The sequence below is a fragment of the Amblyomma mixtum genome, chromosome 3 (genome assembly GCF_055824585.1).
Source record: "Amblyomma mixtum isolate Tamu chromosome 3, ASM5582458v1, whole genome shotgun sequence".
In the NCBI taxonomy this organism is placed as follows: domain Eukaryota; kingdom Metazoa; phylum Arthropoda; class Arachnida; order Ixodida; family Ixodidae; genus Amblyomma; species Amblyomma mixtum.
Window position 1 is genome coordinate 120,480,804 of NC_143014.1, and position 16,962 is coordinate 120,497,765.

General features: G+C 45.3%; 2 protein-coding genes across 4 annotated transcripts in view; one reads left to right on the plus strand and one right to left on the minus strand.

The window, feature by feature from the left end:
• The first annotated feature begins 3,710 nt into the window (after positions 1–3,710).
• Positions 3,711–5,777, plus strand: LOC149351624 (uncharacterized). The gene is made up of 3 exons (XM_089577066.1): positions 3,711–4,472; positions 4,887–5,088; positions 5,373–5,777. Exons 2-3 carry the CDS (start codon positions 4,958–4,960, stop codon positions 5,644–5,646), a joined length of 405 nt encoding a protein of 134 aa, XP_089433192.1. The 5' UTR covers positions 3,711–4,472; positions 4,887–4,957; the 3' UTR covers positions 5,647–5,777.
• A 4,787-nt stretch (positions 5,778–10,564) lies between these two features.
• LOC149351625 ((Lyso)-N-acylphosphatidylethanolamine lipase-like) overlaps positions 10,565–16,962 on the minus strand; it is a 53,207-nt gene continuing 46,809 nt past the window's right edge. For all 3 annotated transcript variants that reach the window (XM_089580941.1, XM_089580940.1, XM_089580943.1), the window contains exon 8: positions 10,565–16,962. In XM_089580941.1, the coding sequence (XP_089437067.1) occupies positions 16,786–16,962 (177 nt within the window). In that variant the 3' untranslated portion in view covers positions 10,565–16,785.

A 16,962-nucleotide genomic window follows, 5' to 3' on the forward strand; every position in this document is an offset into this window, starting at 1 on the left:
CCCCGTTCTTTTGCTCCATTGTATCTTGTTTACTCGTTTAAGTGGACAACATTTGAGTGCATCTCAAATCTATGCTGTGCGTCGGCCACTGTTTGTCTCTATACACTTTGCTAGCTGTCCGCTGTGTTAGGACTCGGTTCTCTGTCCATATTCCCCTCCCGCTCTTCCTTTTTTTTTTCCTCCCCTTTTTTCCTTTTTTCTTTTCTCCCCGCGACCGCATACGTGGGTGGCGGGCGACGACATTTACCCTCCCCACCCCCTGTCCCGTTTGTGTATTTTTTGTTAATTTTTGTCTTTTTTTTTCTCTTCCCTGAGCCGTTCTTCCATCTGCAGCGTCGGCTTGTTTTGGCTCAGGTGTCGAACACGTGTACAGATGGAGACCCTTTAAGAAGAGAAGCAAGAACCATGTAACCTCAGTCTTGAAAAAGGACAGGCTCTGTCCGAAACGTCGACTCCCAATAAACGAAGCGTTTCTCAATTTCGCATCTTATTTTAAACTAGCAACCAAGTACGTTTTACCTTATTGTGCTATATATATATATATATATATATATATATATATATATATATATATATATATATATATATATATATATATATATATATATATATATACACACGGAGAAAATGAGTCATAAAAGGCGTCGGTTGGACAATTAATTTCTTTTATTTTCCACTGACGATCCCGCCTGTTATACGTAAAGTGAGGAGGCAAAAAAAAACGTTAGAAAAAGAAGGCATTCAAGACATTTAATTTTTTAACAATACATAATTTGAACGCATCATGAACCATGATGAAATGCATCATGACATTAACATGTAAACATCACAAATCAATAAGAATCTCGACAAAACAAATGCATGACAGCTTAATCAGAAGCTCTGACCAATTTAAATCAGCATTGCATCAGAAACTCAAATCAGAAGTCATCAGAAATACCTGATAAGCGCGATGTCTAAAGCCACTGACTTTAAACCGGAGAGAGAGAGAGAGAGATACTAAACATTACACAAGAGGAGACCGAAGCGGATTGTGGGTGGGCTCCGCTGTCCAGAACTCCAGTAGCTTCCGCCGTGGGCCGACACACGAACCCACAGGGCGCGACCGGACGCGGCACAGTGTGGACGCCACTGCTCCTTCAAACGGTCCCAGTCACGAGGCTGGGCAACAATCGCTGAATTCCTCAAGGCCTGAGAAAGCGCCTCCCTCGTGCCAGCGTCGTGAAGGACACGGGCACCCAAACGCCACGGCCTCCGAGGAGACATAACAGACGCGGGAACCACAAGTGTCAGTGCAAAGGGACGGTGGTCGAAAATGAACACCGGCGAGGCCCCCGGGAGAGCATAAGATCGTCAGCCGCACACACCCTATTAACCGGGATCGATGGAACATAATCGTTGTCCAGCCGGCTTGATGATGCGCCACGCCGCCAAGGCCATGCATAGATACGCCACCATAAATTAGCTCAAAGACATCAGTGAGTGCAAACTGCTTGACAAGGCGGCGAAGCGCGTGTGCATTCCAACATGGCTACCCCTGTCGGGGCCCTGCCCGTCAGTGACTGTGCCGAGCATAGAGTTGAAATGGCCCAGCACCACGACTTGTCGCCCGCCCAAAACATAAACATCCAGATCATTAAAAAAGGCATTGACCGAATTGGACTGGGAAGGATCATAGATACAAAGAATTCGAAGGTGAAGAGTGAAATCAAACGCCAGCACGCGTCCAAACGCGTCGTACAGCGCGTGATGATTGCTCATAAGCATGCGATTCAGAACCAACACTACAACTCCGCTAGAGCGCGCGCTGGTGCACGAAAAGAAGGCATCCACGTTAAAGCGGGCTTGAAGTCCAATATAGCAGTAAGATTGAAAAAAATTGTTTCCAGCAAGCAGAGGATATATCTCAACCTGAACTACGGGCGAACGCGACCACCTCTGCCTGCTTTAAAACGCCACGAAACCCGCACAGGTTTACAGAGCTATGCTGATGGCATCCATTTCAAAATTAAAATGGAAGACGCAGTGTTAGGGCAAATCAAAGCGCGCCGCAAACGGCGCAAGGCTGTGTCACTTATTTCGAATGGTTGTACCGAAGAGACACGAGGCTTCCTGGGCCAACCAGCTGATGAGTCCGAGTCCGCCGTAGACGCATGAGGCCTCTTCAAGTTCGCACTCGAAGCGACCATCTCCCCATCCTGATTGCCCGATGACGTTGTGTTTGAGGTGTCCACAGTAATCCTTGGCGAAGAGGAAGAGGACGGCGACGGCACGGAGACGATGCCCGGAGACGACTTTGGCTTCTGCCCGGGTGTGACGTCTTCCTCGTCAAAAATTACGGGGCTGCACATAAGTCTGTTTAAGAGCGGAAATGCGAAAGCCTTTCCCTTTCCTCTCTATTTCGCTTCCTTTTTCATTTCCCAAGAGCTTCACTAGGCTCGAATCCATGGTCATTGCCGGACTCGAACCACGACCTTCACGGGACTCGAACCCACGACCTTCGCGAGCCTCGAACAGACATTTGCGGACTCGAACTCACCACCTTCACGGGATTCGAACCCACGACATTTGCGGGACTCGATCCTACGACCTTTTTTTGTTATCGTTATCATCAACATTACTATCATCACCACTATCATCACCATCGCTATTAGCGACTATCACTATCATTATCATCGCCATCACCAACTATCAATAACGCTAACTATCATCATATCTCTATCACCAACTGTCACTATCAGAATTGGTGAACGAGGACCCCAGTGGCGTCACAGGGGACCAACTTCCGGCCACACATTTTGCGGACACTTCCGGCGTCAACATAGCCATGTAATGCTTTCGCATTAAGAACGAGGCTGTGCGAAGAAGCGGATGACAGCTGTCGTCGTCAACAGGCATCATAGCAGCACAGGCGTCACCGCTGAACAACGGAGCGTTGCGCTCTCCGGAGATGACGGCAGGGTCCATGAGCGTCCCGCCGACCGCATCATCCGATACGCCAGGGCTTTCCAGGGACGCAGCAGACTGACCGTCTGAACTAGACACCCTAGTCTGAACACAGCCTCCTCCATACTTGGGAGTGCCTGCTCAAACGCTAGGAAAGCGCCGTCGGCTGGAAACGTTGGTCTGCCGGCTTTCTCCGCGAGGTGGCGCAGCCAGCCAGCTCTCAATCTCATACACGCATTTTAATTTCATGTATTTGCATGATAGATAAGATGATGACACATGTGCAGTGTGTGGTAGATCTAGGGAACCAATTGAACATCTCATACTCAAATGTGATGGTATCCATCCGGATGTCGATGCAGGCACGGTCACCCTTCCTGAGGCCCTATGGTTTAAAGATAAAAATGGTCATGTAAATAAATCTGCAGTGGAAGTTAGCAAAAGGCGATTGGAGGATTGGTGGGTGAAAAGCAGAGATGTGACATAAGGTTAGATGTGTAGGAAGCCATAGTGAAAGAAGATGGCGAATCTTAACGAGAATTAACAACACAGTTGAACAAAAATAATGTAAGAAAAGCTGAGCATGGTGGCAATTGCCACCACCCCGTTTCAAAGGGGGCGCTTCCATCCATCCATCCGTCCGTCCGTCCGTCCGTCCGTCCGTCCGTCCGTCCGTCCGTCCGTCCGTCCGTCCGTCCGTCCGTCCGTCCATCCATCCATCCATCCATCCATCCATCCATCCATCCATCCATCCATCCAGCGGCTGGCGGCATCCGTTTCCAGCCGGACAGGTTTGGCCAGGAGGCTATGGTCCGAAGGAGCAGGGACGCTGATGGACGGAGCAGGTGTTTCATCGCGCACCCTGTCCTGTTGCGCGCTGGACTCTTTTATAGACGTGCCGGAAGCTGGGGCTGGTTCTTCCATACAGCATTGTTCGGAGGAAGCAGCAGTCGGGCGCGTGGAACAGACAGTGGGACGGCCGCGCGGTAAGCGTCGGTGCAGGGCTCACCGTCCTGTAGTGGCTTCTGAACTCAGTGTTCTGCGGGGGAGCAGGCCTCGATGTCGCCTCCGAGTACGACGGCTTGATTCAAGAGGAACTGCTGCATGGGGGTCCCCACAACGGCGACACAGGAGAACGCACCCGAGGCCAAGATGGCCAAAGACGCCGCACCTTGCGGCGCACTGCGTCCTGAAGTGCGCAGGGGACCCGCATTGCCTTCCAAAATTTGCCAGACCAAAGGAGTGCAGGTGGCACCCCCGTAGGTTGCTGGCATTATCACCTGGAAACAAATTTGCAAAGGTGTTGCTGGCAACACCAGGGCAGCCTTTAAAAAAATGCCGTTTGGACCCAACATCATCACCATTGGCCTACCAGCAGCCACACCAGCCACATCGATTTACGAGTCATGTGGCAGGCATCTCCTGTGCCGAGTTCGATAATGCGCAACTCACACCTGCTCCAGTTTTTTGCGGGCTGCAGTACTTGCACACCACCAGCCCACCTGAAAACAAATAAATTTCTGGAGGTAATTTTGCTTTCAGCATTGCAAACAATGTATTACCAAGATTTATCCTTTCAGTCTATGTCTGCACCATATTGACGTCTGTTCCCCTCTCTCCTTCCCCCCCCCCCCCCCATTTTTTGCACGTGGAAGTGGTTGTGCATGCACACAATTTCTAAGTGAATTTTGAAGCAAGATATAGAAGTCTTGTGTTATAGGCACGTGAAACAGGATTTGCAGAGAGAACTGTACAAGCGGTTTCAGTTGCACACAGTGTTTAATTATTTTCCAGTAAAAGTAGGCATCAAAGAACCGCGAGCCAAAAAGCTGCAACACTGCTCTCAATCCCATACACGCATTTTTATTTCATGTATTTGCATGATATAAATCGCAGCAGATTCATTGTAGCTGTTATGTCCTATTTCATGTACTTTGCAGTAGGTGTGCACAACACAGGAGGCATCATTGGTGCTTGAAAAGAATGCTCGAAAGCAGGCGAGGAGTGCGACATGGAAGAGGCAACGAAGCCACCGGCTTACGGCATCAAACTTTGGTGCGGTACTGAGCAGAAAGGACTGGAGTTCGAAAGGTCTCCATGGCATAACAAGTTGCAAAGACCTATCAAAGGTGCCGCAATTAGGTATGTAAAAAAAAATTAACTTTTTGTGAATGAGTTTCTTTCAACACTATACTCCCGCAACATGTAAATAGGTTGTGCAAGTAAATTTGGCTTACAAAGATGCAGTAGTTGTGACAATTAGAATTAGGTCCGTGGAAGAGTACAGTGCTGCGTATTACTGCATGCCATGGAAGTGCTGAAACCCTATAAGACTGACAGAACTAACATTAGCATCCTGCTTAAGACAACCGGCCCTTCTGGAGAGCATATTTTGTTCTGCACATGGCCAACTCTGTTACATGCAGGTATGGAATCGTCAACGAGGCCATGGCAGCAAAGCGCTACGAAGAAGTCATGAGGTCCATGGGGCACGACGTAACAAACAACAGTTGTGGACTGCTTGTGAATCCGGCATTACCGTGGCTCGGTGCTTCGCCGGGCAGGACTGAATTTGATGCCATCGAGTCGTCCCACGGGGCACTTGAGGTCGAATTCTCCTATTCTCTGCGAGATTTCAAGGGGAATGAACTCGCGACACACAGTTTCTGCGCAGAAATGACTCCCGGGGCCCAATGCTGAAGAGAGAGCACAATTATTATGCTCAGATCATCGGCCAAAGAGCCATACCTGGGCTAAGCTGGGGCGATTTTGACGTCTGTAGTAATGACTTTATTCTTGTCGATAGAATAAGGTTCGACCAAAAGGAGTGCGAGGGCATGCGTGCTGAACAGCTTTTACTTTGATACACTGATGCCCTATTTGGAGAGGGATTCGCAAAGCTGAAGTGCTTTCAAACCTCTGCAACACAGAGTGCCAACATGCTTATTTCAAATCCAGAAAATATAATAAATTTTCAACTTTCATCTGTCTTATCAACTTCCCTCAGCAGGGGCTCTTAAGAGTTGTATAATGCACAAACAGTCCACATTTGGTTGGCTAATGTAGCCAAAGAAATTAGCAAAGGACGGTCGAATATGTGATAAGCCTTTGTACGTTGTATCCGCCTTTCCACGTCGATACTAATACTAATAGTAATAAAAGGGGGTTGACGAAAATACTTCTGAATTTCCATTATATAGTAAGGCGACGCGGGAAGAACAGCGCCGCGGACCAGTAGAGTCTCCGCAGACCTCACACCTTGGTAAACTGGGCGAGCATGGAATCGAGCTGGGCTCACGCTCAGCCTATGGTGTTTAGTTTGCTCTAATCTAAAATGATCTGGGTATAGACTCCGTAAACGTTGTGAGAACATGACAACAAAACGCAACAGCAAATCGTGGCACCCGGATATGTCGCGCGCGCCTTGCCGTTCGTATCTTAATTTGCAGTGGAGTGTGAACAGATTTCTGCCGACTGAAACTGAAAACTCGGTGAAATTCCGTAACACACACGGGAGTTACGTAAAACTGTCTACTCGAGAGCTTTAAACCGACAAGCAGCAACGCTAGACACGCATGTAGTACGTACCTTTCATCCGCCCTTGTCGACATAACCGTATTTGTTACACATCGGAACGCAGCAATGAGTGGGCATGTTGAATCGCGAAAGTGCGCAGGCGTTTGATACACGTGATTAAAACATTGACGGTGGACCAGCTGCGGCAGAACACACGAACGTAAACACACCTATAAAGCAGGTGACAGCACTGACAGAGGAACGATCCGCACATCAACCATTCACCATGGCTAGAGTGTACTAGAATAGTTTACTGTACTATGGCGGACGGTGCACAGTGTGGAAGCTTGGGCGAGTTGGTGACGGTTCACTTGCCACATAGCGCTAAACAGATACGGACACAGGGAGACAAACAGGACGGGCGCCCGTCCTGTTTGTCTCCCGGTGTCTGTTTAGCGCTATGTGGCAGGTGCACAGTGCTGCCAGACTGTAGTACAGAGTTGCCTGAAGCTTTGCAAAGGGTATATTGAAACCACACTAAACATTCACATTAAGCAAGCGGAAAGGGTCGACAAAGAATGTGGGGACCTGCCCTGCTGGTCCCCTGTGGTTGGCTTCCCCGCGATGTAACCTCTTGAGCTTGGTTACGACTTACATTAAAGGGGCTATGAAAGGAGGTCTCAACAAAGATGCGATATGCCTAGGATGCTAAAGGACGCAGCGTCACAAACATCCTGTAGCAAACATTTTTTTGACGTGTTTTGTGGAAGCCGAGTTATTTGTAGTCAAAATTTGAATTTCCGCGTCTTCGCGCCTTTCCCCCTCCTCTCGTCACTTTTTGCACGCTGAAATGTCGGTCCGCCGGCTCCACGCACTCGGCCCCTCTGCCGACCGCCGACGCACGCGAGAATTCCCCAGGGGGCGGAGCCAACGCCTCCTAAACTGGTTCGGCGTCGACGGCGCTGGCGCGGCGAACCAATGATGGCATTCCGCTGCCGACGTAAAGAGCGCTATATGACGAAATGCGTGCGGATTCGGGCTAAAGCTCGGCTCCGCTGGTCGCCGCGAGGCGCGGAAGGGGGAGTTTTTAAAATTGTATCGTGAATTATCGGCTTGCTTTTGAGGTCATGTGCGCTGCATGAACGCTCGATGTCCTGTACTCTACTTAATGCAAGCATTTTATAGCCAACCTCTAACACCCTTTTCAGGGACCCTTTAACTAACAAGGGAGGGCGCCGGCGTCGAAGCGCCACGGATGGCGTGATTGCTGCGCGCGCGGGAGACGACAGCTCTTCGGCTTGGGAATTATGGCGCATTCCATTGGCAGAACAGGAGCAGAGGCAACGAGCAGTCAGGAGAAGAGCAGTAGCACAGCGAGAGTGCAACTGAGTGTTCTCCCATTAAAACGTTCTGTGCTCTCTCAGATTAGGCGCGAGGGCGAAGGTGTATAACGTGACCAGATTGTTTACCTCCCCAGCATCCTGTGCGGTGAACGCGCTTGCAATGTCAGGCCGGTACGGCGGTCAGAGTAGACGTGTTTGAAGTTCCCTGCCATGACCGGCAAAAAAGCGCGCATGTTGGTGCAAAAATAACCTCTTTAGACATTACGCATCGTAGCTTTCACATTCTTAGTCACCCTTTCTCTCCGAACCCTTTTCTCCCAACTTCGCTGACTGGCTGCTGCCGTCTTGTCCAAAAAGTACCAAAGAATAATGCGACGCGAGTGCAATGCTTCGCGCGCGACACGGTTGGAACACACTGCTATTGTCGTCCAGCTTGAGACGCTGGACGCCATTTCGCGTTCACTCAACGGCAGAGGCTTAACATCGATGACGAGACATTCGTGTCTTCGCGGCGACAAATTCGCGCCGGTTATCACGCGAACTTCGGTCCTTAGCCGCCATTGCTCTCGCACGCAAGTCCAGCCAAATCGACGAAAACACGACCAAAAAAACATATGACGCGTTTGCGTCACGTGACTTCCTTCGCACTCCACCTTTCGCGCGGGAGCAGCTCCACTGCTCTTGACTGCTTTCGACGTCGCCAAACTGATTCTGTCGTGCCATTGGATGACATTGCTCCTGTTCCTGTTTGCCTACTGGAACGCAGCTACTTTTGAAAGAGCACTTTTGGAATGCTCTTGAGTGTTCCTGTTCTGCCAATGGAATGCGCCATTAGGCGCAAGATGATAACTATAAAACACTACAAATAGCCGCCACCGTGGCTCAGTGGTTATGGTGCTCAGCTGCAGACCCAAAAGACATGGGTTCAGTTCTGGCCGCGGCGGTCGCATTTCAATGGAGGAAAACTGCTAGGGGCCCGTGTACTGTGCGATGTCAGCACACATTAAAGAACCCTAGGTAGTCGAAATTATCCGAAGCCCTCCACTATGTCGTCCCCTCACAGCCCGAGTCAAATACATTTCAAGGACTGTGTCCCAGAACTTTCTCACTGTTCTTAAGTTCAACTAGCAGGGCAAAAAAAATTGTTTGTTCCTGCAATAGATTACATGCACAGCCCAATGATTTTTGTTAGAAACTTTAGTTATTACCCAGTCACCTCTGTCACAGATCGGACACAATTCAATAGTAGCTATAGTATAATCTTGTCTCCATGGTGCTCGTTCGGAGGTGAGCGAGTTGCGTGTATTGGTTGTGGTGTATCGTAGAGTTCAAGTATTACCCTAGTTTTTGGTCCTTGCAAAGCATACGCTGCGTACCTTTACAGTTCAAGGGCCTGCATCTTCTGGCAAGGTTACTTTACCATTTTAGAGAATGTTGCATTTATGCATTTAAATGCTTGAGGTAACAGCAAGGTTATTCCAATGCTTATCTGTAACATTTCACTATGCTAGAAAGAACAAAGAAAGGTCGGTAAGAACAATATTTCAACGTCGAAACTGGGGCTGGTTAGTTCATTTTGCATGTCCATCTGGTTTACTGCCCCTTGCCTTTTGTTGCACTATAGATCAGCGATATTTTGTCTGACAACAAAAAAGTAATATTGCTGTAATGTTTAGGTGCTACCTGAGAAGCTGGTTTTGTGCTTTACTGTAGTCTCTCATAGGCAAAGTAGATTTGGGATGTTAAACCCCATGTACCGTACAATATCACAACCTCTACTACTATGAATTTTTAACTATTAGGTTCTAGAAATTGGTAGCTGGCCGCTGACAGCCATTATAATTTAGACAAAGTCAAAAATCTGATTACGCTCGGTTCTGTGGCGCAGTAAATTTTGGCCACCTCATATGCCACAAACAACCGATGCACAACCATGTACGGTGTGCTTTTTACAACACAGCAACACGTATCCTACTCCACTGGCCAAAAATATTGCCGTTTTCTGGCCAACGCTTGCCATCACAACTCAGATGGTGGGTTTTTCTAAGGATGTCTGTATGAAAGCAGCCTTAGAATAACCAAACTGTAAGGATGTAACAAGTCATGTTTTGTTCTGCCTCTTCTCAAGCGAAGTTCAGCATGTACTTGCTACTAAATAAAACAATTGCATGCTGCTTAAAAGACAAGAACGGTAGAGGGCATATTATTCATGGCCGTGCAATAAAAAAATATCTAAAGATACCGACACTCAACCTACCCATACAGAGAATTTTGCCTTGGCTACTGCAAAATTCAAAAGCAGATATTCTTGCCTGCTTCCTTGCTTTGCGTTCGCCTTTGGCCATGATGGGCATTGAAAAACACCAGAGGGCTGCAATCATAGCAATGAACTATTCAGCTATCAGTTGCAACATCTCAACTGATTGAGTCCAGCCTCGACACACAGCAGCCTAAACTTTCAAACCATAGCTTTTGCAGTCCTCATGTAGCTAATTCGTCTAAAATAAACTGACACATAGTGCTAAAATGACTACAGGCTGTTCCGCATTCCAGCACCATGCAATTCTGTCAAAAGCCAGGGTTTGGTTGTATGGCCAGATGCAACATCAAAAGTTTGTTACATAGTAGGAGCATGTTTACTTAAGCCAGATATGAATTCCTGTAGTTAGGACATGTAACTGGTCATTTGATACATTTGTAAGCTTCTCAAACCACCCCCTACCAATCTTCAGTTGGTGGCCTAAGCACAAATACAATCATGTGGTCTCAGCATTTTTATTAAAATACAGAACATGGACAGGCATTGCACTTCAGTAGGAACAATGCTGTCTGAAAATATAATGCCCATATACTTTTCATAGCCACTACTGACAAGTAAATCTGGTGAAGACCAGTACTTCGAAACCACATAGTAGTTGCTATAATTTATGACCCAGGTTAGACTATTTAATAACTGAAGACATGAAAAAAAACTGCACATGACTTCATAACTACACACACAGTGCTCTTTGTGCCCACATGCCAAAAATATGCACAGTAGACCTCACTGTAGTAAACTACAGAGTTTTAAAATGGCAAAACACTTCATGGCCCCAGATCTACAGAAGTGTACGCATTCCTACCTGCCTTTTTAATCAAGCATGTAAAATCAGTCAGCCACAAAACAAGTCAATGCTTCAAATGGCAATAACACTTCATAATGGAATGGAAGAGTGCAAAAGACAGAACAAAGGAAAAAGCAGACACAGGACAAGAGCTAGTCCCACGTTTGCCTTTTCGTCTGTTCTGTCTTTTGCTCTGTTCAGTTCCAAGATATAGTACCACCAACACACCAAGATTCCCATCTTACAGCAGCAATACTGTTAAATGATTATGTTGGTGCTATTTTCTCCTCATAATTGGTTAAATGACTTTTTCCCTTAAACTTCTCCAGGCATTCATGCATACTAGTGCACAATACAAATATATATCTTGCCATGCTACGAGCCTTTTTAACCTTTAAACTGAATTTTTTTCAGCCTCACAATGAACATGCTGGGTCCCAGTCAAACATCTATGACAATAGGTTTGCAAAGCATCACAGTGGCATTTCAGAACCATGAAATGCATGTATTTATTTAGGTGTGAGCACTTGTTTTCTAGTGGAACTTTAAAAAATTTAATTTTACAAAATAAAAAAAGCTGTAAAACAAATATTACCCAAGTAGATGTCTACAAACCCACATTTCCCCTTTTCCTTGCTTCCATGTTTGCTTGTTTCCAGGTTTCTTGCTTGCTTGTTTGTTTGTTTGTCTATCATGAACAGTTCAGTCCTATTACAGAAGTGTTTAAACTTCGTACCGAATGAATGGCACTTGTGTTTTGTTACTATGTTCACCCTTTTGTTGTCTGCATTAATCTTGTTACACCATTCCTATCTTGGTCCTGACTGGACCGATAATATCTTGAATAAATAAATAAATAAACTTTTCTCCACTTACACAGTCATCTGGATCACTGGCATTTCCATGCAAATTCAAGACCTACAAAATAACTCTGAAAGCGTTTTTTCAATGTCAGATTTGCCATTTAGAATGCAGAAAGATGGAGAGCAGTGTCTGCAAAAGGGAGCATTACGTTAATGACATCAACCGATGCTCTGGTAATTCCCTCTTACCAGGATGTGCTTGCCTTCAATCACAAGAAAATCCTTACCATGCACAATAAGGGCTAAACTAGGCTTATATGAGGGCGGTGATGGCTTATTAGCCAACTGTGCCTGCACAGACTTTTAAATGAGTTTAGGTTACCTGTTTTTGCACACTGCCTCAGTTCACCTATCTGTGGTACAATAATACATTTGGGGATTGCAGTTTTCAGCAACAAATCAGGTTTAGTCTGGTGTCTAAAAACTTTTCGGGTACACAAGTAAAAAAAAAGGGGGGTTTTACTCCAAAATGAGAGACCCATAAATAAAGAGCTCCAGCTTTGGAGCCACAGAGTAAAAAGAAATCTAGCTTCCAATCTAGCACAACTACAGTAATTCTTTTTTCACAAAAGGCCTGCAAGCCGAATCAGAGAATTTAAGCAAGGGCGTCTCACACAGTCAGCATATGTAGTGTATATACTCATGTAAGGGCCGCACTTATTTTCCGCGGTTCTCACGGGGTGCAGCCCTTAAACGGAACTGGCGTTTTTCCGCTAAAAATTTCTGCTACAGCACAGCCCCGATTACATGTCCCCCATTTTTTACGCGGCGATACCCATTTTTATGACGAATTAGCACAGGCGCGACGAATCCTTCGAATACACAATGCATTAAAAGTGTGGATTGTGCCTGCGCGATCTGCACGATTACCACCCGCAGTAAGACAGGTTGCTAGCGGTTGCTTGATCCCTGTATTACTTTACTGGCAAATTTCACGTGATCCTAAGTTAAGATCCACCTAAGGTGTGGCGCTTGTGAGGGCTTGGAGCGGCGCGTCACCGCCCAAAAACGCGCCACTCGCGTTTTCTTGCACAGTGAGGCACACCCAACACGCCTGCACCCCATCCTGGCTTTTGCACAGCATAACGTTTTGTCAATCCTTTCTGGTGCGAACGCCGAGCGAGCTAGTGCCGATGACGGACTGCGTGTGCGGGGTTCCAGGCCGAGCACAGCGTGCGGGACGACGCGTTCGTGGTCATAGCGACTTTTACGCGGCCAAAATTATGAGTGCATGAAACAGTTTTTGGCTCACTTTTTTGTTTCGAATTGCCGGCGGCCAAGTTGGGGGTGCAGCCCTGACACGGGGCGGCCCTTACACGAGTAAATACGGTATTAGTCGATTAGTAGCCATCTATGTGATTCGACAAGATGCATGTAGTCGCAACTACTAGCAATATGTCACAGTGCCAAATGTCAGGGTAATTGAGTACTCTCATTTTTCCAGAACCAATGTTAATCCTTATTAAGTGACAATGACACTAGCAGAATTTTGAAAAGCAACAATATCAAGCATTTTTGTGCTGCTATGCACACACATACACAAAAATATCAAGTGAAATTGCCACTTCAAATCTAATATTTGCTCCAAAGCTGCTGTTAACTAAAAGACGAATAAAAAAATAATAGCCTTGCTTCTCTGCTACAGCAGCAACAAGGACATTTTATTTTATACATAGAAAATGACTAAGCCCAGTTTTACAAAATTTCATAAATGGGACCTTTATAATTAACTACAACGACCTTAAAACAAAAAGTAAAAGAAGAGGCTCATCAAATCAGATCCTAGCAGAATTTTGCCCCTTTGGTCAACTTTACTACAGTGAGGCTCTACACATACAATCAAGCATGAAACACTAAGCATTAAGCACAGACAAAAGTAAACAAGGATGCAAAGAATGTCAGGCTTCTGCACTAGGTCACATCATCACAAAGAGACTGCAATCAACTATGTAATGCCCAAAAATCACAAAACGCACTTGTTTTTTAGGGGTGTGCGAATATTTATAAATTTTGAATAGCGAATCGAATATTCTCGAATTCGATTTGTCAAACAAATCAAACAGTGTATTTCAAAATTATTCGAATCGAACTGAATACGTTCTCAAGTTTTCAAACACTTTTTGAATAACTAGCATGAAGGTCAAGGAAAGTACAGCGCAATTTTTTTCAGTAGCTGTTCCAAAACGAGGGCCTACTCCGATGCCGCACAGGATGCTGCCACATCAGTCTGTGCGGGATGAGGGGTTCAGTGCCATGACGTGGTCCATTTGAGTCGCGACCTTAAACATGACCCCCAAGTTTGGACGCCACAACAGGGCTCAGGCAGGATTAGCAAACCCCCATTGGATGCCCAATCTCAGTCGCCATAGCTCTCGCCCTTCCTATCTCCCCAGATTTCGCACTATATAATTCGCTGCCGTCATTAGTAGCAAAAGGAAATTTTCTCAGATTTGAGCCTTTTTGACAGCTATAGCTGTAACTACGCAAGTTACAGCACTGCACTGCAGCACTGCCTCAATGCCTCTAGCGCATTGTTGTTTCACACAATTTTTACTTTTGTATCAATATTCGGACTTGTAGTGGATATTTGTAAACATAATCTATTCATATTTGATTAGCTTTTAGTGACAGTATTTGTATTTGATTTGATTTTGAAGAAGTACTATTCGCATTCCCTTATTTATTGCCTTTGTTTTGAGTCACCATTCTCCTGTCCATTTGTTCCGAATCAAAAATGACCAAAATCAATGAGTAACAAATAGCCAAGATCAATCCCCTATTGGTAAAGAGAATTTGCCACTGACATATGATGAGCAATGGCAGCATCTTGAGAAATGGAATAATGACCAATTAAAAAACACCCAGCTTCTTAGCGCAAGCATTATTCCTGGGCCAAAAATAATGCCAGCAATAAAAAAAAAAATACCTCAGGCTTCTGTGGTTTTGTACAGCCCTAGACAAATTCAACAGATTTGTTATTTGAGGCAATGCGAACACTAAATCACACCATATACATGACAAGCAGCACTAAACAAGAGCTGACCTACAAAATTTAGTGAGCACAAATGTATTCGCTAGCAAAATTGCCAGTGGCTTTGATCAAGCAACGTAACCAGAAGAATGCTGCATATTGATATCACCTGCGCAATACCAAGACATGACATGTACAGTCTTTGTCAAAAGTAACCAGGTTCCATGGTTTGCTTCCCATTTGTATAACAGAGCCCTCATGGCTTCCCTAAAGATCAAAAAGTTCTTTGAAGGAGAGAACAGGGGTTCTACTTACCATACACAGATTTAGAGCTTGAGGGCTGACATAATAACTTTAATATACAACTATGAAGAAAAAATGTGTAGCCTGGTTACTTTTGACAAAGACTGAACATCAGGCAGCACTGAAATGTTAGATTGGGCAATACCGAAAAAAGCAGCAGTAGCTTTACTTGCTTACAGACCTAGTGCATTCCAATGTACATGCATGCCAACATTCACTTTTCATTACATGATGGCATCGTCACTTCTCTTCGAATGCTACAAAGTGCTCTTCTTTTTTTTTTCGTTTCTCCACCACCCATGCAAACTCTGTACAGCATACAGCAGCCGTGCATCAGTTATTAAGTAAAAGAGGTTTATGAGTACCACAACAGGTCTGTACTAGCCAGAAGTTTCACTCCTAATTAGAAGCAACTAAGTTGACGCACTCTATCCTTTGAACCTCCTGGGAATGTTGTGGACAATGCTCACCGGGCTACTCCCCACATTTTACAAGTATAGCAAACACAAACATATCCCTAGAAGTAAGAAAACATTTCTAGAGTCTATAACTATGAAAACAAATCCACAAAGTTTGCATTTACGACAGCCTGTACCAGAGTTTGTCACTCACAAAATGTCTAAATAGAAAGTTCGCTAGTACAAAACAGACTTGGTTGCTGCTACTAGCACCAGACCATTCTTTGCATGAGAAATAATGCATGGTAGTGTACTTATTACTTTCAGTAACTTGCAACAAAAGAGACTAGCTATCTATATAAAGAACAAAACTTTTGCAACAATGGTAAAAGCATAAAACAATGATGCAAAGAAGAAACAAAATACACTTGTTCGATACATTAAACTCTGTGCCTTTGTGTTTACATTACATATCTACATTAAACTGTTTTTTGTTCACTACATTAATAGTTTCCTGTTGTGTTTCTTCTGCACTTTTGCCCACCATGGTTCAAAGTAAGAGCAACCTATATAAAGGCAACCTTTATGTTTTACAAGACTCCATTAGGGACATAAGACGAGGTGGCAGTGTGCTCAGCCTCTGGCATGCCAATCAGCCTTCAGGACAGGACAGTTTAACCCCACAGAAGCAGAGATTCAGCCACAAATGCCTCACCGGAACAGAAAGATATCACGGGAATGACTAATCTCACGAAAAAATACTGTTTCCATAACTCTGCATTCAAGGGAAGAAATATAACAACAATGCAACAGCAACAGAGCAAAAGCAGATTGATGTACCAAAGATAGTACAGTGGAAGTGTCATGCCAGATGCACAAAATGCAACCTTGCAGGCACTCCCATGCACATTTGATAAAGGCCAAGCACAGCCATTTTCCTTCGTATCAATCTCCTGTCTCGAGCTGCAGCGTCCAGGTTCCAAAGCAGGCCAAAGGATACGGCCTTTCATACTGCTTAACTATAAAAGTCCTTACCCTCACTAGAAACTTTACTTTCCACAAAACTACATAACATGCATGCAAAATGCTTTCCTCCTGTTCCGACCTCCTCAGTAACACTTGAAAAAATTCAGTCTAGAATCATTTCTCACATCCTTCTCACCCTGCATTAGGCTTCCTGAGAAACTTATGAACTAAGAAAAAATAAAACGAAGCGATGACGCAGCTCTGAGCTTTGCTACAGTTCAAAATATTGAACACTGTTGTCTGCAGCTCTTCACGTAGACTCCTTTCCTGAGTGGCCAAAACAGGGCAAGACAGTGTTTTACAGCAGGCCTCGTCTCAGTGAGCAAGCTGGGGCAACATTTGCCTTTGCTCACGCTCTTCTTGTTCCTTTGCAGCAACCATGGACTGAATTGTTTTCTCAGCTGCGTCTGCACCACGGCAGATCTTCATAACAATCTCATTAAATTGATCAGGTTTGTCAGCAAATATGTGATGCCCTGCGCCTTCAATAAT